General features: G+C 42.9%; 2 protein-coding genes across 7 annotated transcripts in view; one reads left to right on the top strand and one right to left on the bottom strand.

Annotated features, from left to right (window-relative positions):
• golim4a (golgi integral membrane protein 4a) overlaps positions 1-14,265 on the top strand; it is a 41,979-nt gene extending 27,714 nt beyond the window's left edge. For 4 of the 6 annotated variants that reach the window (XM_047035512.1, XM_047035510.1, XM_047035511.1 and 1 more), the window contains exons 13-16: positions 9,626-9,835; positions 9,965-10,027; positions 10,105-10,200; positions 13,526-14,265. In XM_047035512.1, coding sequence (XP_046891468.1) covers positions 9,626-9,835; positions 9,965-10,027; positions 10,105-10,200; positions 13,526-13,669 — 513 coding nt within the window. In that variant the 3' untranslated portion in view covers positions 13,670-14,265. The remainder of the gene's footprint in view (positions 1-9,625; positions 9,836-9,964; positions 10,028-10,104; positions 10,201-13,525) is intronic. The other 2 variants (XM_047035514.1, XM_047035515.1) reach the window with 2 other exon arrangements.
• A 456-nt stretch (positions 14,266-14,721) lies between these two features.
• On the bottom strand, positions 14,722-19,201 carry LOC124477819. The gene is made up of 7 exons (XM_047035866.1): positions 18,836-19,201; positions 17,936-18,065; positions 17,158-17,251; positions 16,866-16,996; positions 16,512-16,654; positions 16,089-16,286; positions 14,722-15,877 (listed from the first exon to the last, which is right to left on the bottom strand). The coding sequence occupies exons 1-7, from the start codon at positions 18,844-18,846 to the stop codon at positions 15,760-15,762; spliced, it is 825 nt and encodes a 274-aa protein (XP_046891822.1). The 5' UTR covers positions 18,847-19,201; the 3' UTR covers positions 14,722-15,759.
• Positions 19,202-20,741: the final 1,540 nt, after the last annotated feature.

Genomic DNA, 20,741 nt, shown 5'->3' with positions numbered 1-20,741 from the left:
CAAAGGTGGAGACTTGAAATAACAATTTACAAATAAATCTATTGTCTACACAACACTGTTTTTAACAGATTGACTAGATATCATTTGAAATTATAACGTTAGTTGTTTTCACTTCTGTTGTCAAAGTAAACGGGATTGACTTAGGTGGGTAACGTTAGCACGACAGCTTAACAAACAAACTATCGTGATTCAACTCAGCTTCAGTTAGCTTTAGCTATCTTGCTGAAAAATCGATCTGGACAAACATGCATAGTGAATTGTAGATTTACATGACAACACAGGTGATTTATTTGAATGAAAAACAGTCAGGAACATGAGATAACGTTAGCGCCATAGCCAATAAACTAAATCATCACACATTCTATCGATGCTAGATACAGGCAGGATACGTTAGCATTGTTAATAACTGTTAGCGACAACATCATACTACAGCTTGCAGTTGTGATGAACATAAGGTCGGAACAGCACCTCTTTTCAGAAACAGGTTTTGAAAACTGTCCTCGGTGAAATGGTTCGAGCAAATGTGTAATTAAGGGTCGAACTGCACAAGGATCTTTACATATAAAAAACATCACAGACTGTCGAATGTTTGGTTCCTTAGGAAGACTCTGAAAAGTGTCAGCATTCCCTGTACAGCCTGGAACACTGCATTTACGATGGTCCATTTTCAATATCCTGTAAAAACTTCCAAATGTTCTCCTCTGTAATTCCCGTGGAAGTACACAGAGCAGCGCGCAGCTAAAGTAGTGTCTGAGATCCTGGGCCAGAACTCCAGAGGGCTGGTCTGTGTGTAAATGTTGGGGCGTGACAAAGGTGATGCTATGTTTGTGACATCACAAAATCTGTTTTTTTCGAAACCAATTGTTTTACAGCTGCAGTTTCAAGTTGTGAGATTTGGATAGGAAAGAGGTGTCAATGGGCTTTGAGGTTCACTGTATGTCCATTTCACCCACCGAACTGTCGTTATTCAACTATGACAACGTAAAATCGGTTTTGCAATCAATGACCCCTTTAAACATGCATGTTAGCTTTTATTTGTAACTATGTTTTTGTTAGGGTTGGTTGCTCCTTCCATGCTTGTTTGTTGACTGTTCTTTTTACTTGTCTTATGAAGTGGGTTTGCCGGGACAACAGCATCCTAACGTAATGTGGCAACATTCGGCTTTTTGTCAGCTTGTGTGGCTGGTCTAATTTGATAGAGGTGTAAGGCTGGGTGTCAAACCTGCCCCCACCTCTCATATGCTAAAGTCTGGAGTTTCTGGACGGTCTCAACTTGATGGCTCTCACACCCCATTCAAGATGTGGTCTGATTGGTTGTTCTTGTGTATAAAGGGAATTGTAATGCAGTGTTCTTTGGATTCTTCATCTCCTGAGACCTTCTCCTCAGTTCTCCCTTGTCCTACTGTCCTACTCCTTGCTCACCTCTTGCTTTCTCTCTGATTTACAATGATCACGGTAGAGCGGGTAAGATTTAAAGCCTTCATTTTGTAACATGTTTGCCTTGTAAATAATTTCATTCATTTGCAATGTTATTGAATGCGTATTTCATTTAACCATACTTTGACCATTCTTGCTCTGCTTTAACCCATATTGTCAAATACCTGGAATTCTATTGGTATTGGCATTATTTGGTTAATGCTAATACACTGTTCAGTTTCCCATCTCCCTTAAACCATAGGGGAATTCGTTTTGGTTGCTTGGACAATATTTAACCCCCTACAGTTTTGGTGACCCCGACTACGTGATATGTTTCGAGCAATTCAGTTACAGTTTGGTATACCAGCGTTTCAAACCATGGTGCGGTGAGTAAGCATTTACAAATGTAGCCTACATTAATTGTGTTCCGCCTGGTTCTGTTGGTAGAAGCCTATTACTAGTTTCTGATATTAGCTCCGGCATAAAAAGAACAAAAAATTGAATGGGGAAACTGAAAAGAACAAATTACTTAACCTATGGGAAGAAGTTAGCGTTAACCAAACGTTATCTGAATTGAGCAAGAAAGACAAGAACGGTCTTAAAACTGACTTTATGCTAGCTGAAATAATTGAACATAGGCAAACTAAACTAGTCCATAAAAAGAAAGCAGAAAATAAACGAATATTGAAGATTACTGTACATCTAATTGGCAAATGTCTTCTCAACTCTGTCCTCAAAGCAGCGATCCCTTTTTGTGCCACAAGGCAACACACAGCTAAGAAAAGCAGTGAAGAGACCAGCCATGCTGGCTCACATTCTACTGATGAGTGTTCAGACAGTGGAATTGGTGCGCAAATTCCCAAACCGCGTTCTACAAAGAACCGTCGTGCTCCTGATCCGCCATGCATTGCTGCCATAAAAATGGCAACAGAGGTCAAACCCAAGCCCCAGCAGCCCCCTCATATACAGTGTAACTTCTGTAAAAGACAAGGACACACCGAAATGCGATGTTGGGATCTTGGCAGAAATATGCCTATTCCACCCACATGCTTGTTTTATGCTAACAACAAAGTTAGATTTTGTCGTGCTTTTCTAAGAAGTGGCCACACTGAGTCAAAATGTTTGGATCTGGGAAAAGGTAGGCCTCCTCCATTTTTCATGCAATTTATCAAGACAAACAAACCTTCAACTTTTTAACGTGATTACATGCAATTCCAACTATATTTTACATTTACATAATTCAGGTCCAAATTGTGATGTTGCTACATTCCTACTGTATTACCCGTGTTTAGTCTTTGTTGTAGTTCAAAGATTCGTTGGGACAGTTTATTTGTTGCTGCTCCAGTTCCTTTAGCTGCATATGCATAGTGCATATGGTTTGTCCATCCATGAGTTCCTATGTTGGTTTGTGTGGATGAGTATTGGGTATTGTGGATCAGTATGTACCTTTGTGTGTTTTATAGAGTTGGTGGTAAATGTTCTAGGTTTTAGCTAAACTCACAATGGTTCCTGACCTGTAAATGTAGATTGGTATAACTTAATTAATTATTTTATTTGATTATTGCTGTTTAATTTCTGTTTAGTTTATTTTGGACCCAAGAAAACAGTTTTGCTTTGTTTGCCATTTTCATCTACGCAAGGAGGAATGTGTTACATGTACAAATAACATAACTTGAAGTCTAATGACAGCAAGAACGAGTGAAAAAAAACAAAAAAAAAAACACATTACCCTTAACGGTCATATAGCGGGTAATATGGTCTTAATAATTTGGTCTTTAACAATGACGCCCAGGGAGCATATGGTAGTGGAATTTGGAAAAACTTTGTTGGGGTGTGTAAAAGGAAAAGTCACATAAAAACCAATACAACCTTCACATTCATTATTGTCATACATCATTATAGTGGACAATACTCAGCGTATTGAATATTTTTCATGTTGGTGGAGTTGAACAACCTGTTTAGGTCTAACAAGGATCATTTTCATGTCACCTTCAGTGAAGAGTGTCTCGGACCCTGGGTCAAATACACACTTCCCATCTCGCGGTACAAGACCTTCAACCACTGTAACGAGAGCATTGTGCTGGAAATGTGGTGTCAACTCCCTGTCTGATGTCCAGAGTTCTTTCTAATACTCTTTAAGATCCACAGGAGCGGTCTTGATTGCACTGAAGTGTGTGGGCAAAGGTATGTTTCGATGCCAGAGCTGGCTTTTCAAAGCTGTTAGTAGGGCTGGGCGGTATGACGGTATAAACCGTGCAACGGTAGAAATGTGTCTACCGGGAGAGATTTGGCTATACCGTTTTAACCGCGGTATACTTTTCAGTGTTTCCCACACTACTTTGTGGCGATGCACCACAGAATCAACACCGGCCGCCACATCTTGCGTTTCGTAAAAAAATGTTTTAACACTATTTAGGTTAAACATGCAGCGAATTCTTTCAGCTGCATTTCCTTTCCCTGCTCTCCCTCCGTCTCTGTCACTTACGCGTCTTTCTCACATACATAGTCACAACGTCGGCACACGTTAGCAACGATGCATACATTTGCCGTTCTAGTAAGACAGACAGCTATATCAGCGAGCATTCAGCATTAGCTTAAGATCTAGGAAAGTTCAGGCAACTTTTCGCTAGGTACCTACGAACATGTCTTAATTGAGGGTTCCCCTTCGTTCTTTTGGTGAGAAGTCTCAGGAGCTAGCTACTTACCCGGCGTCATGGAGCCGACCAGTTAAATAGTTAGCGTTATTTAGCACTAGCGTTGCTACTTGCATACGCAGAAGTTATTTGTTTGTGGTTGATTTAGTGAAGGTTTGAATAATTTTGGATGAATATTTAATAAAATAAAGTTCTGTGTAACAAATTATTATCGAAGGAATTATTTTTTACCCCCCCCCCCCCCCCCCCCCCGTTTGTCTGAGGGAATTACGGATCCGCTCGTACTAGTAACTTTGAGTCTTGTTTTTAACTCAAGCGTTGTCTCATGTAAGGCAGTTGTTTTTGTTTGTAATAAATAATCAAGTGTGATGATGAAGTACGGTATGGTTATATAGTAGCATTTCTTAATTAAATTGACTATATTTACTATATCAATTACTATACCGTGATATATACCGTAACTGTGATATAAAATTACTCATACCGTGATAGGAGATTTTGGCCATTTCGCCCACTCCTAGCTGTTAGTTTACCAAGTTGATCAACAATGTGGTCGTTTTTGTCTTTGGCCCATAGGTTTTGTGCCTAAGCATTAGCATTTGAACAGGGTCTGGAATGGAAATTAACACAACACTGGCTTTGTTTGAGGAGGTGGTTTCCTTGTGGTTTTGTCTGTCATGATTTCAATTTGCCTCTCTGGGCAATCTATAACAAAACCATGTTTCTGCATGATGTCCATACCCAAAATGGTTCCCTCGCTATTGTTAGGTAAATACCAAAATGGTTCGTTGATCACAACTGAACCCAAGTCCAAACGTGCGGTTTTTGTGCGAGTTGCAGTCATTTTTGTATCGCCTATACCAACTATTTCCATTGTCTCGCTAGTTAAGGGTATAGGAATGTCTGTGCAGGAGCAAGCGGCACCAGTATCTACGAGCATATTACATAACCGGCTTCCGAGGTTGGCTCTAACTTTGCACCTCGCGGAAATGAGTCTCTGCAAGTTGGGATGTCTGCAACTGTCGTTGATAGCATTAACTTGTTACAGCGTCTCCCTCACCCATCCATACACCATCTGGTTATAGGCCTCCAAACCTTTGTAGGATTTAAGGTCTTCCGCTGTGTATGGGCTCGGTGAGAAAACCAGGTTGTTGACTATATCGGGATATGCAACTGAAGGAAGAATCGCCGGGTTGTCACGGATCCAAGAAGAGGGATCTAACTCGTAGGGATCTGCCCTGCCAATAAATAGTAATTTCTCGAAATATTGTGCCCTTTCTTGTGGTCCGAGTCCTTCCCTCAATGCCTTTGCATCTTGGACGTGATTTGATGAGCTTTTTGGTTGTTTAGACATGGCTATATTCACTTAAAGTATCCAAAGCGCACAATACTCTCCGTTCAGTTTGTTTACACCGAGTGCCTCCACAATGGCCGCGCATCCGGGTTACCGCCAGAGCGCGACGTCGGTGAAAACCCTCTGGCGTCAAATGTATTTTGAGGTGGGCCTGATCCGACTAAAATTGCCTTTTGGACGTGACTGCCTGCATTTTCTTTTAGAAGCTGAAGTAACACTGCATTGTCGTGGTCTGGGTTATTGATTCCTGAGTATTCATTAAACACGCTCCATAAACGCCTAGCAAATGTTTCAAACGGTTCTTCTCTTTCCTGTTTTAGGTTAAGTATCTAGCCCCATGCGGTGTATGCATGGCTACTTGTCTGTTTCTTGACTGATTTAGTAGGCCTGCGCATTGGGCTACGATGATCACGATGACTACGATGACTAAGATGATCGCTTACATCACTGACTTCCGTTCCTCGACATGTCTGCCCCTGGCCCTTCTGACTGCGGTGATATCTGCTGAAGCTATATCATCGTCGGAACTGTCCTGTTCATGGCGCATAGAATCCAAAATAGATTGTTTCAGCGAGGCTACCGGAAAACCTACATTGTTGCAACATTCTTCCAGCTTAGTTTTATAGCCCTTGTCGTTTTAGAGCTGACTCTGCAGCTCGGTTATCTCTTTGTGGAATGCAATACTTTGCCTAGCCCACATTTGTTTGTCATAATCAAATCCTTCAACTTTTAGTCGTAGTTTTTGCATTTCGACAGAGCATGCTGTTTCTAGCTGTAGAATATTTGTCAGTAGTTTGAATCCTATCGACGGTTTGGCACATATTACGATGCATTAAGTATCCCAGCGCAGATTTTATCTTTAGTTTTTCGAACGTGGGTTTTTGTCAAGTTTACAGCCCGCTTCCGCAAACCACTTCATCATTTAGCCGCAGAATAAATGTGATGACCTTTTTCGGATAAACGGACTAGCGTTTTGTGCACGCGGAGTGACCATAAGTTTAGGAAGGTCTCTTGTCCCTGTCCTACACTCATGCTGTCATGTCCCTGAAAATCCATGTTCTTTGTCCTTGAGATGGAATAAAATGGAAAACAACAATACTAAACAGAAATTTCTATACGTATCCTGAGTATCCCTCAATCCTTTGCTGATAGGAATTGTAGAAACATGCTTACCCCAGGAGAGACAACATAGAAAATACAATAATCCAATTAATTCCCAGTTCCGTTGATTCCGGAGCCAGCTCACAGGATCACGTCGCAAGGGTACACCAAATTGTAGGCGGTGAATTGAAAGGCCAGAGACGCTTGGTGTTTGTCCCTGGCTTGGGAACCACAATTCACTTTAGGTTAGATTCTCAGGGAGATAATTAACTCGTTAATATCTGACTCCAATTTTAAGACGTGCACAAGTGCGTTACCTGTAACCAGGGACGGACTGGGGGGAAAAAGTGGCCCGGGAGTTTTACTGTCAGACCGGCCCACTCAGTAAACGGTGCGCGGCCCACTCAAAACACGGAGAGTTGTCCACTCAATGCAACAATCGCACGTATCGACCAGTCATTGGCCTCCTTGGAAAAATATCCATATACACTTAGCATTATTTCGGATGATTACAAAGAAATTACATCATATATAATAATATATAATTTCTTATGTTAAACTTACGACGTCCGTATGAACACATTTCAGAAGACATGTCAGAAATGTTTTGAAAAATGAGTGTGAATACAGATCGCGAGGAGCAGTATAAATCTTAGTTAGTGAATCTGGACTACAAAAGGTCATAGAGCTATTTTTACGTATTCAAGCTGTGACGTGAAATAATATGAGATGCTGGCGATGTCAAAGGGCCGGTTGGTAATGGAAGTGGGCCGGTGTTTTGGACCATCCCAACCCCGTCGGCCCACCGGGGATTCTCCCGGTATCCCCGATGGCCAGTCCGCCCCTGCCTGTAACCATGAGCGCTTAACAGTTAATGACATGAAACTCTGACGTAGGTAAAAATCGTCGGCTTGATCAGAGCACCGACCCTAAAGCATGCGTGTTCACTAAACAGTCGTTTATCCCTACTATAATATGGATTTGACCATAGTAGACCTAGTAGGATAGGTAGTTGATCACTCAGAGGCTCCGGTAAATTCCTTCGGAGCGTGGAGATCCACTGTAAGTGACTCAGAGGCCTTAATTTAATTTAATTAATCTATAGGCGCTTAACGCACCGGAGCTGTATCGTACACAGAACTCGAAGTGATTGGTTAAACTTCTTCCTATATACACCCAAACCTGACTAAAATGGGGACACCGGTCACATGACTGAAAATGTTCTCTAACGCATACAAGTTCAAATTGGATCATTAATCAAGGCTGCAGTAGACCAAGTGGTTCCCTTGCAAGACGGGAATATGTTAAACACATCTTGGTCTGCTGCTTACAAACTCTGTAAATCCTGTACATGTACATGTTACAGAAGTAAAATTATTACTAACATGTAATACATAAAATAAGAAACAAATGCAATACAAACATGACATTAAAATCAGTTTAGAACGATATTTACCAGAACACAACTTTAAATTATAATTTCAGAGTCTTCCTCTGTCCACCTTCCTCTTCAACTGTTGAAACAACCTCTCCAGAGGTGTGTCATTAAGGTGTGATTGTCATTTTAGCATTCATGCAAATCAACAACTGTCCCAGACGAGTGTTTGGTTGACCAGTGACAAAGGGGCTGCCAAAACAGCCTTACAGAGGGAAAAAAAATACACACCGCTGGGTGTTACATTTTTTTTAAGTCGCCTTTCCGTTCTAAAAAGCCTTTGAAATGTCATTGACGTCATACACATCGTATGACCAGAGCTACTGCTTGATGGCAAGCTCTGGTTACTTCCACTTTTCTCTCGAGGCATCGACAACACAGCTGACAGGTTAGGCTCTCCCTGTTAATACACATGCTAGAAAGAGTTTTGGCTTGCTAATGATGTTGCTAATGCTCTGACATTCTGGTTCTGCTTCGGGTTCCATCAAGCGGGAACTCTGGTCGTAGTCAGTCCTTCACTAACCAATCAGCATTCGTTACCAGAATGCTAGCGTGTTATGGGCAACAATGACTTACCCTGTAAGAAATCGAAAGGACAGAAATACTCGCTAATTCAACTTTTGACCTGTAATCTATGTTGAACATGCAAAAACTACAATCAAATCTGAGATTTCTCAACGACAATCAGGCGAAAGAGACAAATTGAGCCGTTTAGCTCCATAGAATCCCATTTTTCACTCGACCACGATCACTCCCAGTGGAACTCTGGTGGAACTGCAACAAAATTCGGTACAAAGGGGCTTAATAGGGAGTGGCAAGACTCTCCTTAAACAGGCTCTGGTTGTGCCCTTGCCGATGCACCCAATGAGAGCGCGCGTAGCATTGTAATATAAACATGATGTCATGAAAATGACAACCCAAATTTTTACCTAAAATATTTGGGGCTTTAGCGCTCTGCCCATGAACCATCCCCAAACACTGTCAACCAAGGGTCAAGACTAAACCAATTCCCCGTGGTGTTGTGCAGACTGGTTTTATATGAATGATTTAGCAGAAAATAATTCAACTATATATCTGTGAAACTATATATTCCCAGTATTATTAATAAATTATGGTTATTTTGGTTGCATTTTGTAGTGTGACAGATTTTGCTATATGCATACTGTACAAAGTTATAGGTGCACTATTTCATAGATTCCCCTGCTCGCCTCTCGGGCTTTCAGTGGGGAGACCTGAGTTCAACGTGACCTGCAAATGAGAGATAGAGACTGATCGTGCAAATGTCACAATTTAGATTTTTTTTTTTTGTGCGGGCGCTCTGTGCCCCCCCCCCCCCCCCCCCCCCCTGCAAGATGCCGCACCGGCCGGCTGCCCATGTCGCCCATAGCTAAGTCCGCCCCTGCTCATCCATCAATCCATCCAAACCCTTCCTCATCTATCCATCAATCTATCTAAACCTCTTACTCATCCATTCATCCAGCCTCATATTCATCCATCCATTCATCCATCCAAACCCTTACTCTTTCATCAAAATCCTTACTCATACATCCATCCATCTCTCCTTACACACACACACTCTTCCAACCCCCAGTGACAATTCCCAAAGCCATGGTCTCCCACTGATCTCCCCTCCCTGTCACTGTGTCCCTCCCTCCTGTGCTACAGGGGGCAGTAGAGGGGGAGGTGGACCCCGAGGACGACCCTAACAACCAGGGGGAGGATGAATTTGAGGAGGCAGAGGAGCAGCAGCCACAGCACAGAGCAGGGGAGGAAGAGGGGGATCTGCCCAAACACACAGACACACACCCCAACCAGCCTGCTGTAGATGAGGAACTGGTGGTATGGGAGGAGGGAAAAAGTCACAAGAAAGTTGGGGTCAGTTGAAGAGAAGAGTGGGGGGTTAAGTGAAGAGAGATATTTGGAGTGGAAAAGGGTTCGGTTGGAAGGAAGAACACAAGGATATAGTAGTGGTAGGAAGTGGTAACATACGTGTGTGTGTTGCAGATGGCGGTTAACCCAGACCAGCAAGAAGATACTCTGGATGAGCAGGAGGAGGGCGAGGACGAGGTGTGCGCCCAGACACACACACACACACACACACAGCATTCTGTAATGCTGATCAATACCCTAATATCTGCCCATAGGTGCAGGAGGATCTGGCTGGTGCTCAGAAGAGAGAAGACGAGGTAGAGGAGGAAGAGGAGGAAGGAGACCCCTACAATGAAGAGAACCTTGAACAGGTGTGTGGGCACACGTGCACGCTTGTTGCCCCTGTAACTGTAGCCTGTCTGGCATGTCCCAGCAGTTGAATGCAGGAATCAGGTGTCGCACCTATGAGAGTATCTGTTTACCTGTGGGCTTTATTCACCACTCCTATGGGTACTGGAGAGAGGAGAGAAAGATGGGGAGAAAGAGTGGTGGAGGGAGAGAGAGAGATCAGAGCGTTTGAGCACTCTAAACACTGCTCAATGTTCTGCAACTGTTCTTTAACGCTGCACACATTATTCATTCTATCAAGGTTCCACCTTAAGGTTCCACAGCAACACTCAGGTGAGGGCTTCAACCCAGGATTTTTTCAATCGGTTTGTTCCGATCTTTTGTATGCGATAAATATGGATTTTGGGGCAGGTAGGATGCCCCAATGGTAAAATAAGATTATAAAGGGTCCTGTACGGTGGCCCAGTGTGCAAGAAAAAGAAAGTCCTTTCTAGGGTGCCATACCAGTGTAGTAGTGGAGTGCCTCCACTCGCTCGTATTTAATATTGATGTCCCTGCCTAAGCTAATATCAAACCTATGTCCCTGAACTGTACATATAGCGGGTTAAGCAACGGAAGATTGTATTGTGCATTGTATTGCACACTGTGCATTATATACGCAGCAAGAAAAAAAAGTTATGAGCGGTTGTAATTAGGCTTGTGCCCCAGTACAGCTTTATGTCTAGCAACGCCCCTGTGTCCCACCCTATGCAGCTGGTGCCCTTGTTATATTTTTAGCCCCTGCCCCTCAGATAGCTTGAGTCTTCCACTGCTCCTCTGGTTGCAGAAGGTTAGTGAGACCACACCACATTCCACTTTCACAATATCACTGCCTGCCGCCGTTAAGTTCAAGTCTATCCCAGGGCTCGACGCTAACCTTTTTTTGCAGGAGCGCATGTCTGAAAAACGTTAGTAGCACAGACAAAAATGTAGGGGCACAGTCAGTTTCTGTTAATTTTTTTTAAAATATTGCATTATTATTAGACCATTGAATGAATTACACAAAATTGACTGGAAACAGGATTGGTTACTTAGACTTAGACTTGGTTACTCATTAGATATCAATGTATTACTTACTTGTTTTCATTGTAACATTGTTTCAAACTGACTGGCTTGGCCAAGCTTTGGCCAAGCATGGGCGTCTTGATCTTTTTCCAGCTGACAGACAGTTTTCAGCACATTTAGAGGCATCAAACATTTCCAGGCAGGGCCCCTATGTACTGATCCGAATGAGGTCCTCTGTGGTGGATGGGTTCAAACTACTCAATAATGGGAAATGTATTTTATCACATCGGTGTTCATGAAGGGTCGCAACGGCTCTCTTGGTTTTCAGCATGCCTTGCGGCAGGACAGAAGAGGACTCCATAATAATGTGTTGGGAAGGATACTTTCAAAACGTATTTCGTTACAGAATACAGAATATATGCCCAAAAATGTATTTTGTAACGTGTTACGTTATTCAATCTGAGTAATTTTTTTCTGATTACTTGGATTACTTCCACACTGAATTGCATTTATAAATGCAGGAATGCACCCATCAAATCCTGCTTACTACTGCGTTTCCCAATAACAATGTATCTAAGTCGTTACGGTCTAAGGGTTCTCTACTAGCAAAATAACGAACCATCGTTATTTCTTACGTGCGTTTCCCGAACATGCTCGTAAGGAGAACTCTCGTACGTACGTGTCTCTAAAGGCCGAAATATGCTACTCCGACTCAGTTTACGGATGGGCGGGCGGACGGATACGATACCCTTTTTCGTTTATGGTTCTCCGTAGGCTGTGGGTGCTGAAAACAATTCACCGCCAGAAGAGTAGGTGGCACAACGGTAATGATGTCGTTAACGGACCAATCACAGCTAAGGGGGTATCTGTAACTATCCGAAATTAGGATATATAGTTAGGAAATTCAGGAGGTGCACGTTGGGCTCTCGCAGAGGGCGTTCCACGTAGACAAAGGCGTTCCCATGAGTCTGTTTTTTGGAAAACTGAGTACCCTAAAGGCCGATTTATACTACTCCGACTCCGTTACAGACAGACGGACGGAGTTGGACAGATTTGTTGAATTTATAGTAGGCCTACTCCAAAGTCTGTGGGTGCTGAAAACAATTCACCGCCAGAAGAGTAGATGTCGCTGCAGTGCGATGACAGTTATCGAAAAGTCTGAGAAAATTTACAAATTAGTCGTTTCATCAGAGAATGTATAATAAAGAGAGAACTCCCACTCTCGGGAAACTTCCGGGTTCTGAGTTTTGGCTTGCTAATGTTGCTAATGCTCTGACATTCTGGTTCTGCTTCGGATGCCATTAAGCGGGATCTCTGGTTGTAGTCAGTCCTTCACTAACCAATCAACATTCGTTAGCAGAATGCTAGCGTGTTATGGACAACAACGACTTACCCTGTAAGAAAAGTACTCGTTCATTCAACTTTTGACCTGTAATCCATGTTGAACATGCAAAAACTATAATCAAATCTGAGATTTATCAACGACAATCAGGCGAAAGAGAAAAATTTAGCCGTTTAGCTCCATAGACTCCCATTCATTTTGCACTCGACCGCGATCACTCCCAGTGGAACTCTGGTGGAACTGCAACAAAATTTGGTACAATGGGGCTTAATAGGGAGTGGGCAGGCTCTCCTTAAACAGGCTCTGGTTTCATCATTAAAATAAGCACATTTTCAGCAACTACACTGCCCATTTCTCGTCACATTTTAATTCAGATGCAGATTTACATGTCCTGTTTAGCTGAAATATGAATTGTAAAAACTTAAAGCAATGATGGTCAAAGGATTCTGTTCGTCTTGTTGGTCAAGGCAAACCCCTGACGCAAGCGGTTCTTAATTAAGGTACGAGAGGCAGTACTTTATCGTCAATAATGTATGGGTTACAGGGTTTGCCGGCCCTCCGCGCTCTCGTACATTATTGCTTTTATAACAATACACAAATAATACACAAATAATGTTTTGTGCATTTTTTGGTTCCATCATCTCCATCATCATCATCTCTTTTCACTTGACTACAATAAGCGTTTCTGTTCCAGAACACAAATAATATATAACGTTTGTGGTTTTGGTTTTGTTCCTAGTAAAATACCATTTGTTTCTGTTTTTTGTTTTAGTTCCTTGAACCTATGCGAAGCCTTGCGATTGGTGGTTCCTACACTGATGGGTAGACTGATAGGTCTAATCTGTAGATTAAATGCGAGTCACATCTTTTTAATGATAATATAATGAGTTGGTTTCACTGATGGAGAAAAACGATAGCTAGAACATAATGTAGACTCACACTATATTTCTTCTGATCTTTAGGATGAAGTGAAGGAGCAAGCCGAGAAGGAGGCGGAGCACCGAAAAGAAACCGAGAACAACGATGAGGAGAACTATGAAGAGGAGGAGGAGGAGGAGGTTGTTGTTGGTCGGGGCAAGCACACCAATCGCAGGGCAGAGATGTGAGACAGACAGGGATGTTGACCTATAGCTGTCTTTTTTCATTACCCTTGGGACCTATCAGAGGCCTGGTTTTACACTCGTCCAGAAAGGAGTAAACGGTCAGCCACTTGACGTTCTGAACAGAGCAACTGGAAGGATCTACCTGGAAACTGGATTGTTCTCCTGTTTAAGTGGGACCGGAACTGATGAACTTCTTTTAAGAGGATGGACAGGTCCCTCCAAAATTTATTTTCTGTTCATCTATATATATCTGTTTGTCTTTGTACTAATGTAATATTAGTGTTTTGATGTAAAAAGAGGGTTTGTGTGCCCACAAATACACAACATAGTTGCTGAGCTTTTTATACTTGTTTTTTATGCAAATGTTTTCTACTCAAACGTTTTTCTACTATCTTTCACATTCCAATCAAAGGAACATTTTTCATTTATTTATTGTTATCCCAATACTGACAATCTTTAAGGGTGGAAGATATATTTTTTTGTCAGAGGAATTTTAGCCCATAGAAAAGGTGTGGATAATATTTTGACATGGTGTCATAAATGTATATCCCCATTGTAAATCCCAATCTGACAAAAATACACAATCGTGTTTCATTTAAGGGTTTCAATTCTGTGCTTTGCAGTCAGGTAAGGAGTCCATGCCAGTGTACTAAATGGTGTGTGCCCTAGCACTCTTCTACCAAATAATGAAAGACTATGACATCCAATAGGCGAGTCTCATGACCCTCAGCCAGAATCTTAAGCACTGTTTCAGGTCTTTCATCTTATGTCAAAAATCATTTAATTGACGAATTACCAGGCATAAAGCATTTGAATGTCTTGATTTACAAGAGACAAAATCCATCTTGAGAGCCTGTTTAATATTTGCTCACATTATCATTAAGATTCACATACTGTTGGCACTCAATCTTACATTTACATTTCGTCACTTAGCAGATGCTCTTATCCAGAGTGACTTACAGTAAGTGCAGGGACATTCTCCCCGAGGCAAGTAGGGTGAAGTGCCTTGCCTAAGGACACAACATGATTTTCACAGCCAGAAATCAAACCGGCAACCTTCTCATTACTAGCCCAACTCTAACCGCTCAGCCATCTGATCCCCCCCCCACAATCTTTTAACCAGATTGTGTGAGAAAGATTTGTTTCTTTATAAACCAGTTACAAACCTATTCTCATATCCTAATCAAACAGAACAGACTACATTGGACAGGTCACCACGTTAAACTGTGGAATGATTAATATGTTTCATGTGTGTGTGTAGGTGCACTGGTAGAACTGGCAAGTACAGCTGGAATGTAGCCATACGGTTAGTGAGCAGCTGGAGGAGGCAATGGAGCAAAAGAGACTCCTTTACAACCCAGAGAAGAGCTTTTACTTTATCTGAATGCAGGAAGATGACTGCTGTGTCAGAGCATACACACACAGTCATTAAGTTATCAAACAGGACATTTGTGTATGCTATGGGTTGTTACAGTATGGTGTAAACTATCCCTTTGTGTTAACAGCATCTGTGTCTGATCAGGTTTCAGGTGCATGTGAAATCAACACCATTATTAAGAGAATACAGGGATGCATATTAATTAATGAACAACTGTTGACAGGATGGGACGATCTCAATGTGACCCCCACCTCTGTGTCCATTTGAGAGAAGGAGCATTTCTGTTTTCCCTGTGACTGGAGGCACACAGGTAATTTACCTGTCATTCGAAAGCTGTTGGAAGTATGGGAGTACAGAGAGACAAACAAGATAAACTAAAGCCTTGGAAAGATAACCCATAACACTGCCAGGTGTACAGGGGTAGCTGCTGTATGGCACACATACTGGATGTCTATACTACCTTCTGTGCTAGTAGGACAGCGTTACTATGTAACTAATGTCTGAAGATATGTCTCTCTCAAACACAACTTAAATTTTGACAAAAATATACAAAACCAGTTTTAACAAACCAATGAAACAAGACATGGGAAATTATTTTCCATGAGGTAGTTTACTGTAAATGTTTTATTAAAATATTGTCTGCCCTGAGTTTTTAACTTGGTAGGTAAAACAGCAACCCTTGTCTTCAGGACTGCTTCTGATGGGCTAGTGTCTGTTACAAAATGTTACACATCCTGGTGTTTTCTGGAAGTTGGAGTCTGGGAGTCATAGAGTCCTCTGGCAGCTTTGGGATTCCATCCAGAACTTGGAGTTTTGGCAAAAAAGAGAAAACACTGAGGAGGAACACATGGAGGTTTAAGCCTGAGAAGACCTCTACCTCCTCTACCTCTACCTCCTTCTCTCTTTTCATTTGTCACTCTTACCGATCCCTTTCTTTTTTCACGCTCCTCCTAACTCTGCATCCATCCATTTAAAATTCAAGTGTGTTTGTGAGAACAGTGTGTAAGTTTGTGTCCACTGCATTCCATTGAGGTGTTCTCTCACCATGTGCGGTAGTCCGGTGCGAAGGTGACTGGGTTGCGTGTGAGGGTGAGGGACCGGAGTGGTGTGGCCCCCAACGCCCCCAGTCCTCCCAACGTGATGATGGCATTCTCAGACAGACACAGGTGCTCCACGGCTGGAAGCTTTGGCAGCTGCCGCACACTTGTCAGATGGTTCCTGTGCAGGTTCAGGCTTTTGCATCTGGCCCAAGGTAACACACAAATGCCAGGAGGGAATTGTGGTTAGGTTATCTCTTTAAAGAACACACAATGTTGTTTGGAAGAATGCTTTGGTGAAAGTAGTTAATTTCCGGTGTGTGGGATGTTGGAGGGGGTATCATGAGTTTCAGGCAACATGGCACTGGAACTTTTAAGGCTCTTGGTATAATAATGAAAGTGTTCGGGTTAGTTGTGGGTAATGTAGTACCTTGGCAGTCGTATAGAACTCAGGTCAGTGAGGGCATTGTTGACCAGCTGTAGTTCCTCCACGCGGATCAGCCGGTGCAGGATCCTGAGGAAGTTTTCCTGCTGGTAGGGGTCTCCAAGGTCCTGGTAGGACAGGTTCAGGTCCTGGGAGGGGCGGGGGTGTAGTGGGAGGGGTGTTTTCATATCCTATTAAACAGAGACGTTCACACATGCACACGCACACAGTTCTACGATATGCATGCCCAGGCACAAGTCACTAAACACACCCGTGCGTGAGCACAAGCGCACATTTTGCACTCACACATACTTCATAGGATGCAAAGAAAAGAGAACTTGATATAAATGGCCGTCTTACTAAGCAGTTCTCCCAGTTCTCCTGTAGTCTCTCTGCCCATCTCTGCCCTTCCTCTCTTCTTCTATGCCTCCCTCTCTTCAATGGGGCATCGTCAAAACCCTCTCTTAGGAAAAGCTCCTCCTCTGAAGGCCCTGTTTGATGACATCACCCACCTCCCTTCATAAGCTGTGCAGCTGTGTTGAATGTAATTCGAGTGTATATTTACTGTATATATTTACTGTATTGTTGTAGAAACACTGATGCATTTGTCTGCACTGATGCAGAAGGTCAAAGGTCACACCCTGACTCTGACCTTCTCTGACCCTGGGGCTGGTGAGCTGGTCTCCGGTGACATCACTCTCTTGGAGGCGGTGCCACGACACAAACCTGAACCTACTGGATGGAAGCTGGAATAGGGCAGGAAAGAAGGGAGGAGACGAGGAGGTGTATGAAGGGAAGAAAAGGCGATAAAGGAGTGAGGTGGAGGAGAAGAATGTGTATTAGTTTAGTTTAGGTATTGTTGAGTGATTTCAATCACTCATTGTCTTTCATCCTCCTTGATCTACTTCTTCACCTTCATCCAGTTCTTTTTACCTCCTCATCATCATCCCCTCTTTCTACCTCCTCACCTTCCGCATGCTCTCCTTCCGTCACCCTAATCCCCTTCTTCCTCTGACCCTATGCTACTGTAATCCTAGCCTGTCCCTCTGTCACCCTATATGTCCATGGGTGACCACCCATAAATGACCCTGGACACTACCAGTGGTGGCCTCGAGTATTGACTGACATCCGAGCTGGGTCCTACTGCACATGCTCACAAAGAGCGGTTGAGGAGAGAAGTGAGAGGTTGAAGGGTTTCTGGAAGGTGGAAAGGGACTGAAAAGTATGGGGGGGATATAACACATTGGAAGAGGGAGGAGGGTAGAAAAGTGGAGGTAGGAATAGGGGGATGTCTGAGAATGTTGGGGACAATGGGTTACTTCATTAAGGGGTCAACAGGGTGCTTAGTTTGGGGGAGGTTGACTGAAGGTCAGAAAGATCACATTTAACGTGTTTGTGTGTCTGTATTGGGGTCGATCTTGGGTACTCACAGGGGTTGTTACGATTCCTGAGTCGGGACTCTGGTCCACGGAGAGAGGTGTCTGTGTGACGCTGAACTCAGAGAACTGGGAGGAGTGGGACTTGGGAAAGCTGCCACTGCTCGTGTTCACTCCTGAGGAACTGAATGAGGGAGGAAGGATGAGAGGGGGAGAAACAGCAAGGAGGGAGAGACGGGATGAGAGGGAGGGATGTGGGTAGGAAGGGGACATAAGGATTCAAAAAGAAAGATGCAGGGAGAAAAGCAGGGAGGTGGAAAGGAGCTAAATTAGCCTGGCGCTATGTAGTACTCTTGTACTACAACATTCCAACAAGGACAGGACGGCACAATACTAAAGTAACAAACCCCTAATGCATGACTTAATGTCATGGTTTGTTCTGCTCATGTGGGGAGATTATCTTGATGCGTGAAGAGTGCAATTTGAATTACTTATAATGTGATAACATTATTTTAAAAGGGGGTTCGGTTTGTTGTAACGGACCCCCTCGCGTACATCTGCCTCGCTGAAACTCAGACCCGCTGTTGTCCGGTTTGGGTTACAGTGAACTCTGCCTTGCGCACTGGATTAATGCCGTCGCCATAACAGCGGACACCTGAGTGCGTGCCATTAGTTTGTAATAGGTGCAAAGAGGAGAGTTTGGACAGATAGCCTAATAATATAGTCTGTTCTTTTGCATTTGTGTATTTGTTTATATTATTTATTTACTTCGGAAAAGGTTTTCTATTCCCAAGACTAACTTTTGATCCATACATACCCTGTTCGCATGGTATAAAACAGCAAAATGCTGACGCCCAAAATCTATTGTCTGCATGCCAACAATAAGGCCAAGTGAACGTACAGTACTAGTTAACAAACTATAGCAGAATTGATTGTCCTAATGTCTTTGCTTACCTTTCTGACATGTCCCAATATAGAAACTTCCTTTGGCCTTTAAGACATAATGTGCGAGACGATGTAGTTTTGCAATTCCCGGGTTCCCCATGGGCACGACTAGATCCGTTTTAACGACAAGGCGAGAACAAGCAATGGTCAGCTAGTTCTGAGGCAGTCTAGCTCGTGTGTCAATTCCCAAACGACGGAACTGTAGAGGCAGGTCACCGGGGACAAGCGCTCGTTGCTGAGCAACGTCTAAAGCACATTTAAATGTGTCACCGAGTTTGCTTGACGTCAGGTGCGGATCTAGAAAAATATTAATGTGGTGGCAGGAGATTTTGAGTGGTGGCACCCCGTGGCAGAAGTGTGTAAGATAAAAAAATTAAGGCTGTCAGTGGCGGCTGGTGAAAATTATTCTAGATGGGGCTGTGAAATATTTTAATGGGTTAATGTCTTTAATGTGTCTTATCCATATATTAAAGCAATAATGATAACAAATACAAAATTCTAAATAATAAATTGTTTATGGTCACATATTAACATAAACAAATTAAGACACTTTTCAGTCCTCCTCATATATTCAACAAAGGCGGCAAGGTGCTCACATTGTTGCCAGATTGGAAATGGTATCATACCAAAGGCTCACAATCATGGTATTTGGAGGATAATTATCGTGCATCTGGCAACACTGAAAAGGCGGTTGACCAATAACAGTTCTCTCTACGGTCAGAGCTCGCGCAAGAAGGTGGAACGTAAGGGAGCTAGCCTACCCTTCCAAAACTTGTAAGGCCGGGCGTAATAATTAGTTTGTCAAAGACCCAGAGAAACACAAATATCCAACGAGGCAAAATCCCGGACGATTTTGGAATCCCTGCCGGACGCATTTTTTAGGTCTCAAAAAGAGGACATGTCCGGGTAAAAGAGGACGTCTGGTCACCCTATATTATTAGGAAACACAACACAACTATTACTGTAAAACCAAATATCAAGGATTTATAAATGAATTTAACACATTCAATTATCTTTGATAGAACGTGCCTGTTCTTATCCACGTCGTTGTTTCTCCTCACCTCAATCCGAAGACCTTCGTCTAGCTGCATAGCGATTGTCTTTGCCTAGCGTGGCTAGCTTGATTGAATTCTCCATGTGTGCCTTTGTGCACTTGTTTTGTTTTCTGTAACATCCCATGCTGTATCTGTTCCGAATGTTATAAAAAGCAGTAATGTTGAAAAAGTCAAATAAATGTTGACTGGAGTTAATAGAATAAAAAGAGTCGGAAACCTAACCGTAATGCAATACCACCTACATCCACCGGGGCCGTTGCCTCAAGCCGAGGGGCGAGGGGTGGGGGCTTGGCACGAGGGCTGTGTCTACTACCGCGCACTTGTGCACTTCGAGCACTGACTTTCAGTGCTTAGGGCGCTTCACTCACAAAACCAGAATAATTCAGTGCACTGAAAGTACCCGGATGGCGCACTGCAAACGGTCCAAAAAAACAGGCTGTTTATCAATCTGAAGAACGCTGAGAACGCAAGTACATTCTTTTGAAGAACCTTCTTGCAAGCGTCCTTACAAGAATTGTCTTGCAAGGACGCAAGGACGGAGAATGAATTGAGATGGTTAGGGTTTTCCTGGACTCGCAGCATTATGATAACAGTGACCAACTACAAAGACTAGATAACAAAGCAAAAAAATTGTCCCTCTACCTGTAATTTTACGTTTTCTGTAGCCCTTGATAACTTACAGTACCTAGTGTCTGCACTGCACTGAGATGCTAGCTAGGTTATCGACAAGTCGTAGCAAATTTACAAATTTGCCGTTTCATCAATAAAAAAAGAAATTTTTCAGCGACTGAACTGCTTATTTCTCGTCACATTTTTATTCAGATGCTGATTTACACGTACCGTTTAGCTGAAATATTAAA

Source organism: Hypomesus transpacificus, chromosome 15 (assembly GCF_021917145.1).
Source record: "Hypomesus transpacificus isolate Combined female chromosome 15, fHypTra1, whole genome shotgun sequence".
Taxonomy (NCBI): domain Eukaryota; kingdom Metazoa; phylum Chordata; class Actinopteri; order Osmeriformes; family Osmeridae; genus Hypomesus; species Hypomesus transpacificus.
This window is presented reverse-complemented; position numbering and strand designations above follow the sequence as displayed.

What these genes read in the sequence shown, in the direction of transcription:
- LOC124477819 (XM_047035866.1), bottom strand. An exon ending in CAGGAATCGTAACAACCCCT is followed by an intron (nt 17,252 to 17,935) that starts GTGAGTACCCAA and finishes GCCCTATTCCAG; the next exon opens with CTTCCATCCAGTAGGTTCAG. An exon ending in GCACCGGACTACCGCACATG is followed by an intron (nt 15,878 to 16,088) that starts GTGAGAGAACAC and finishes GTTCCTCCTCAG; the next exon opens with TGTTTTCTCTTTTTTGCCAA.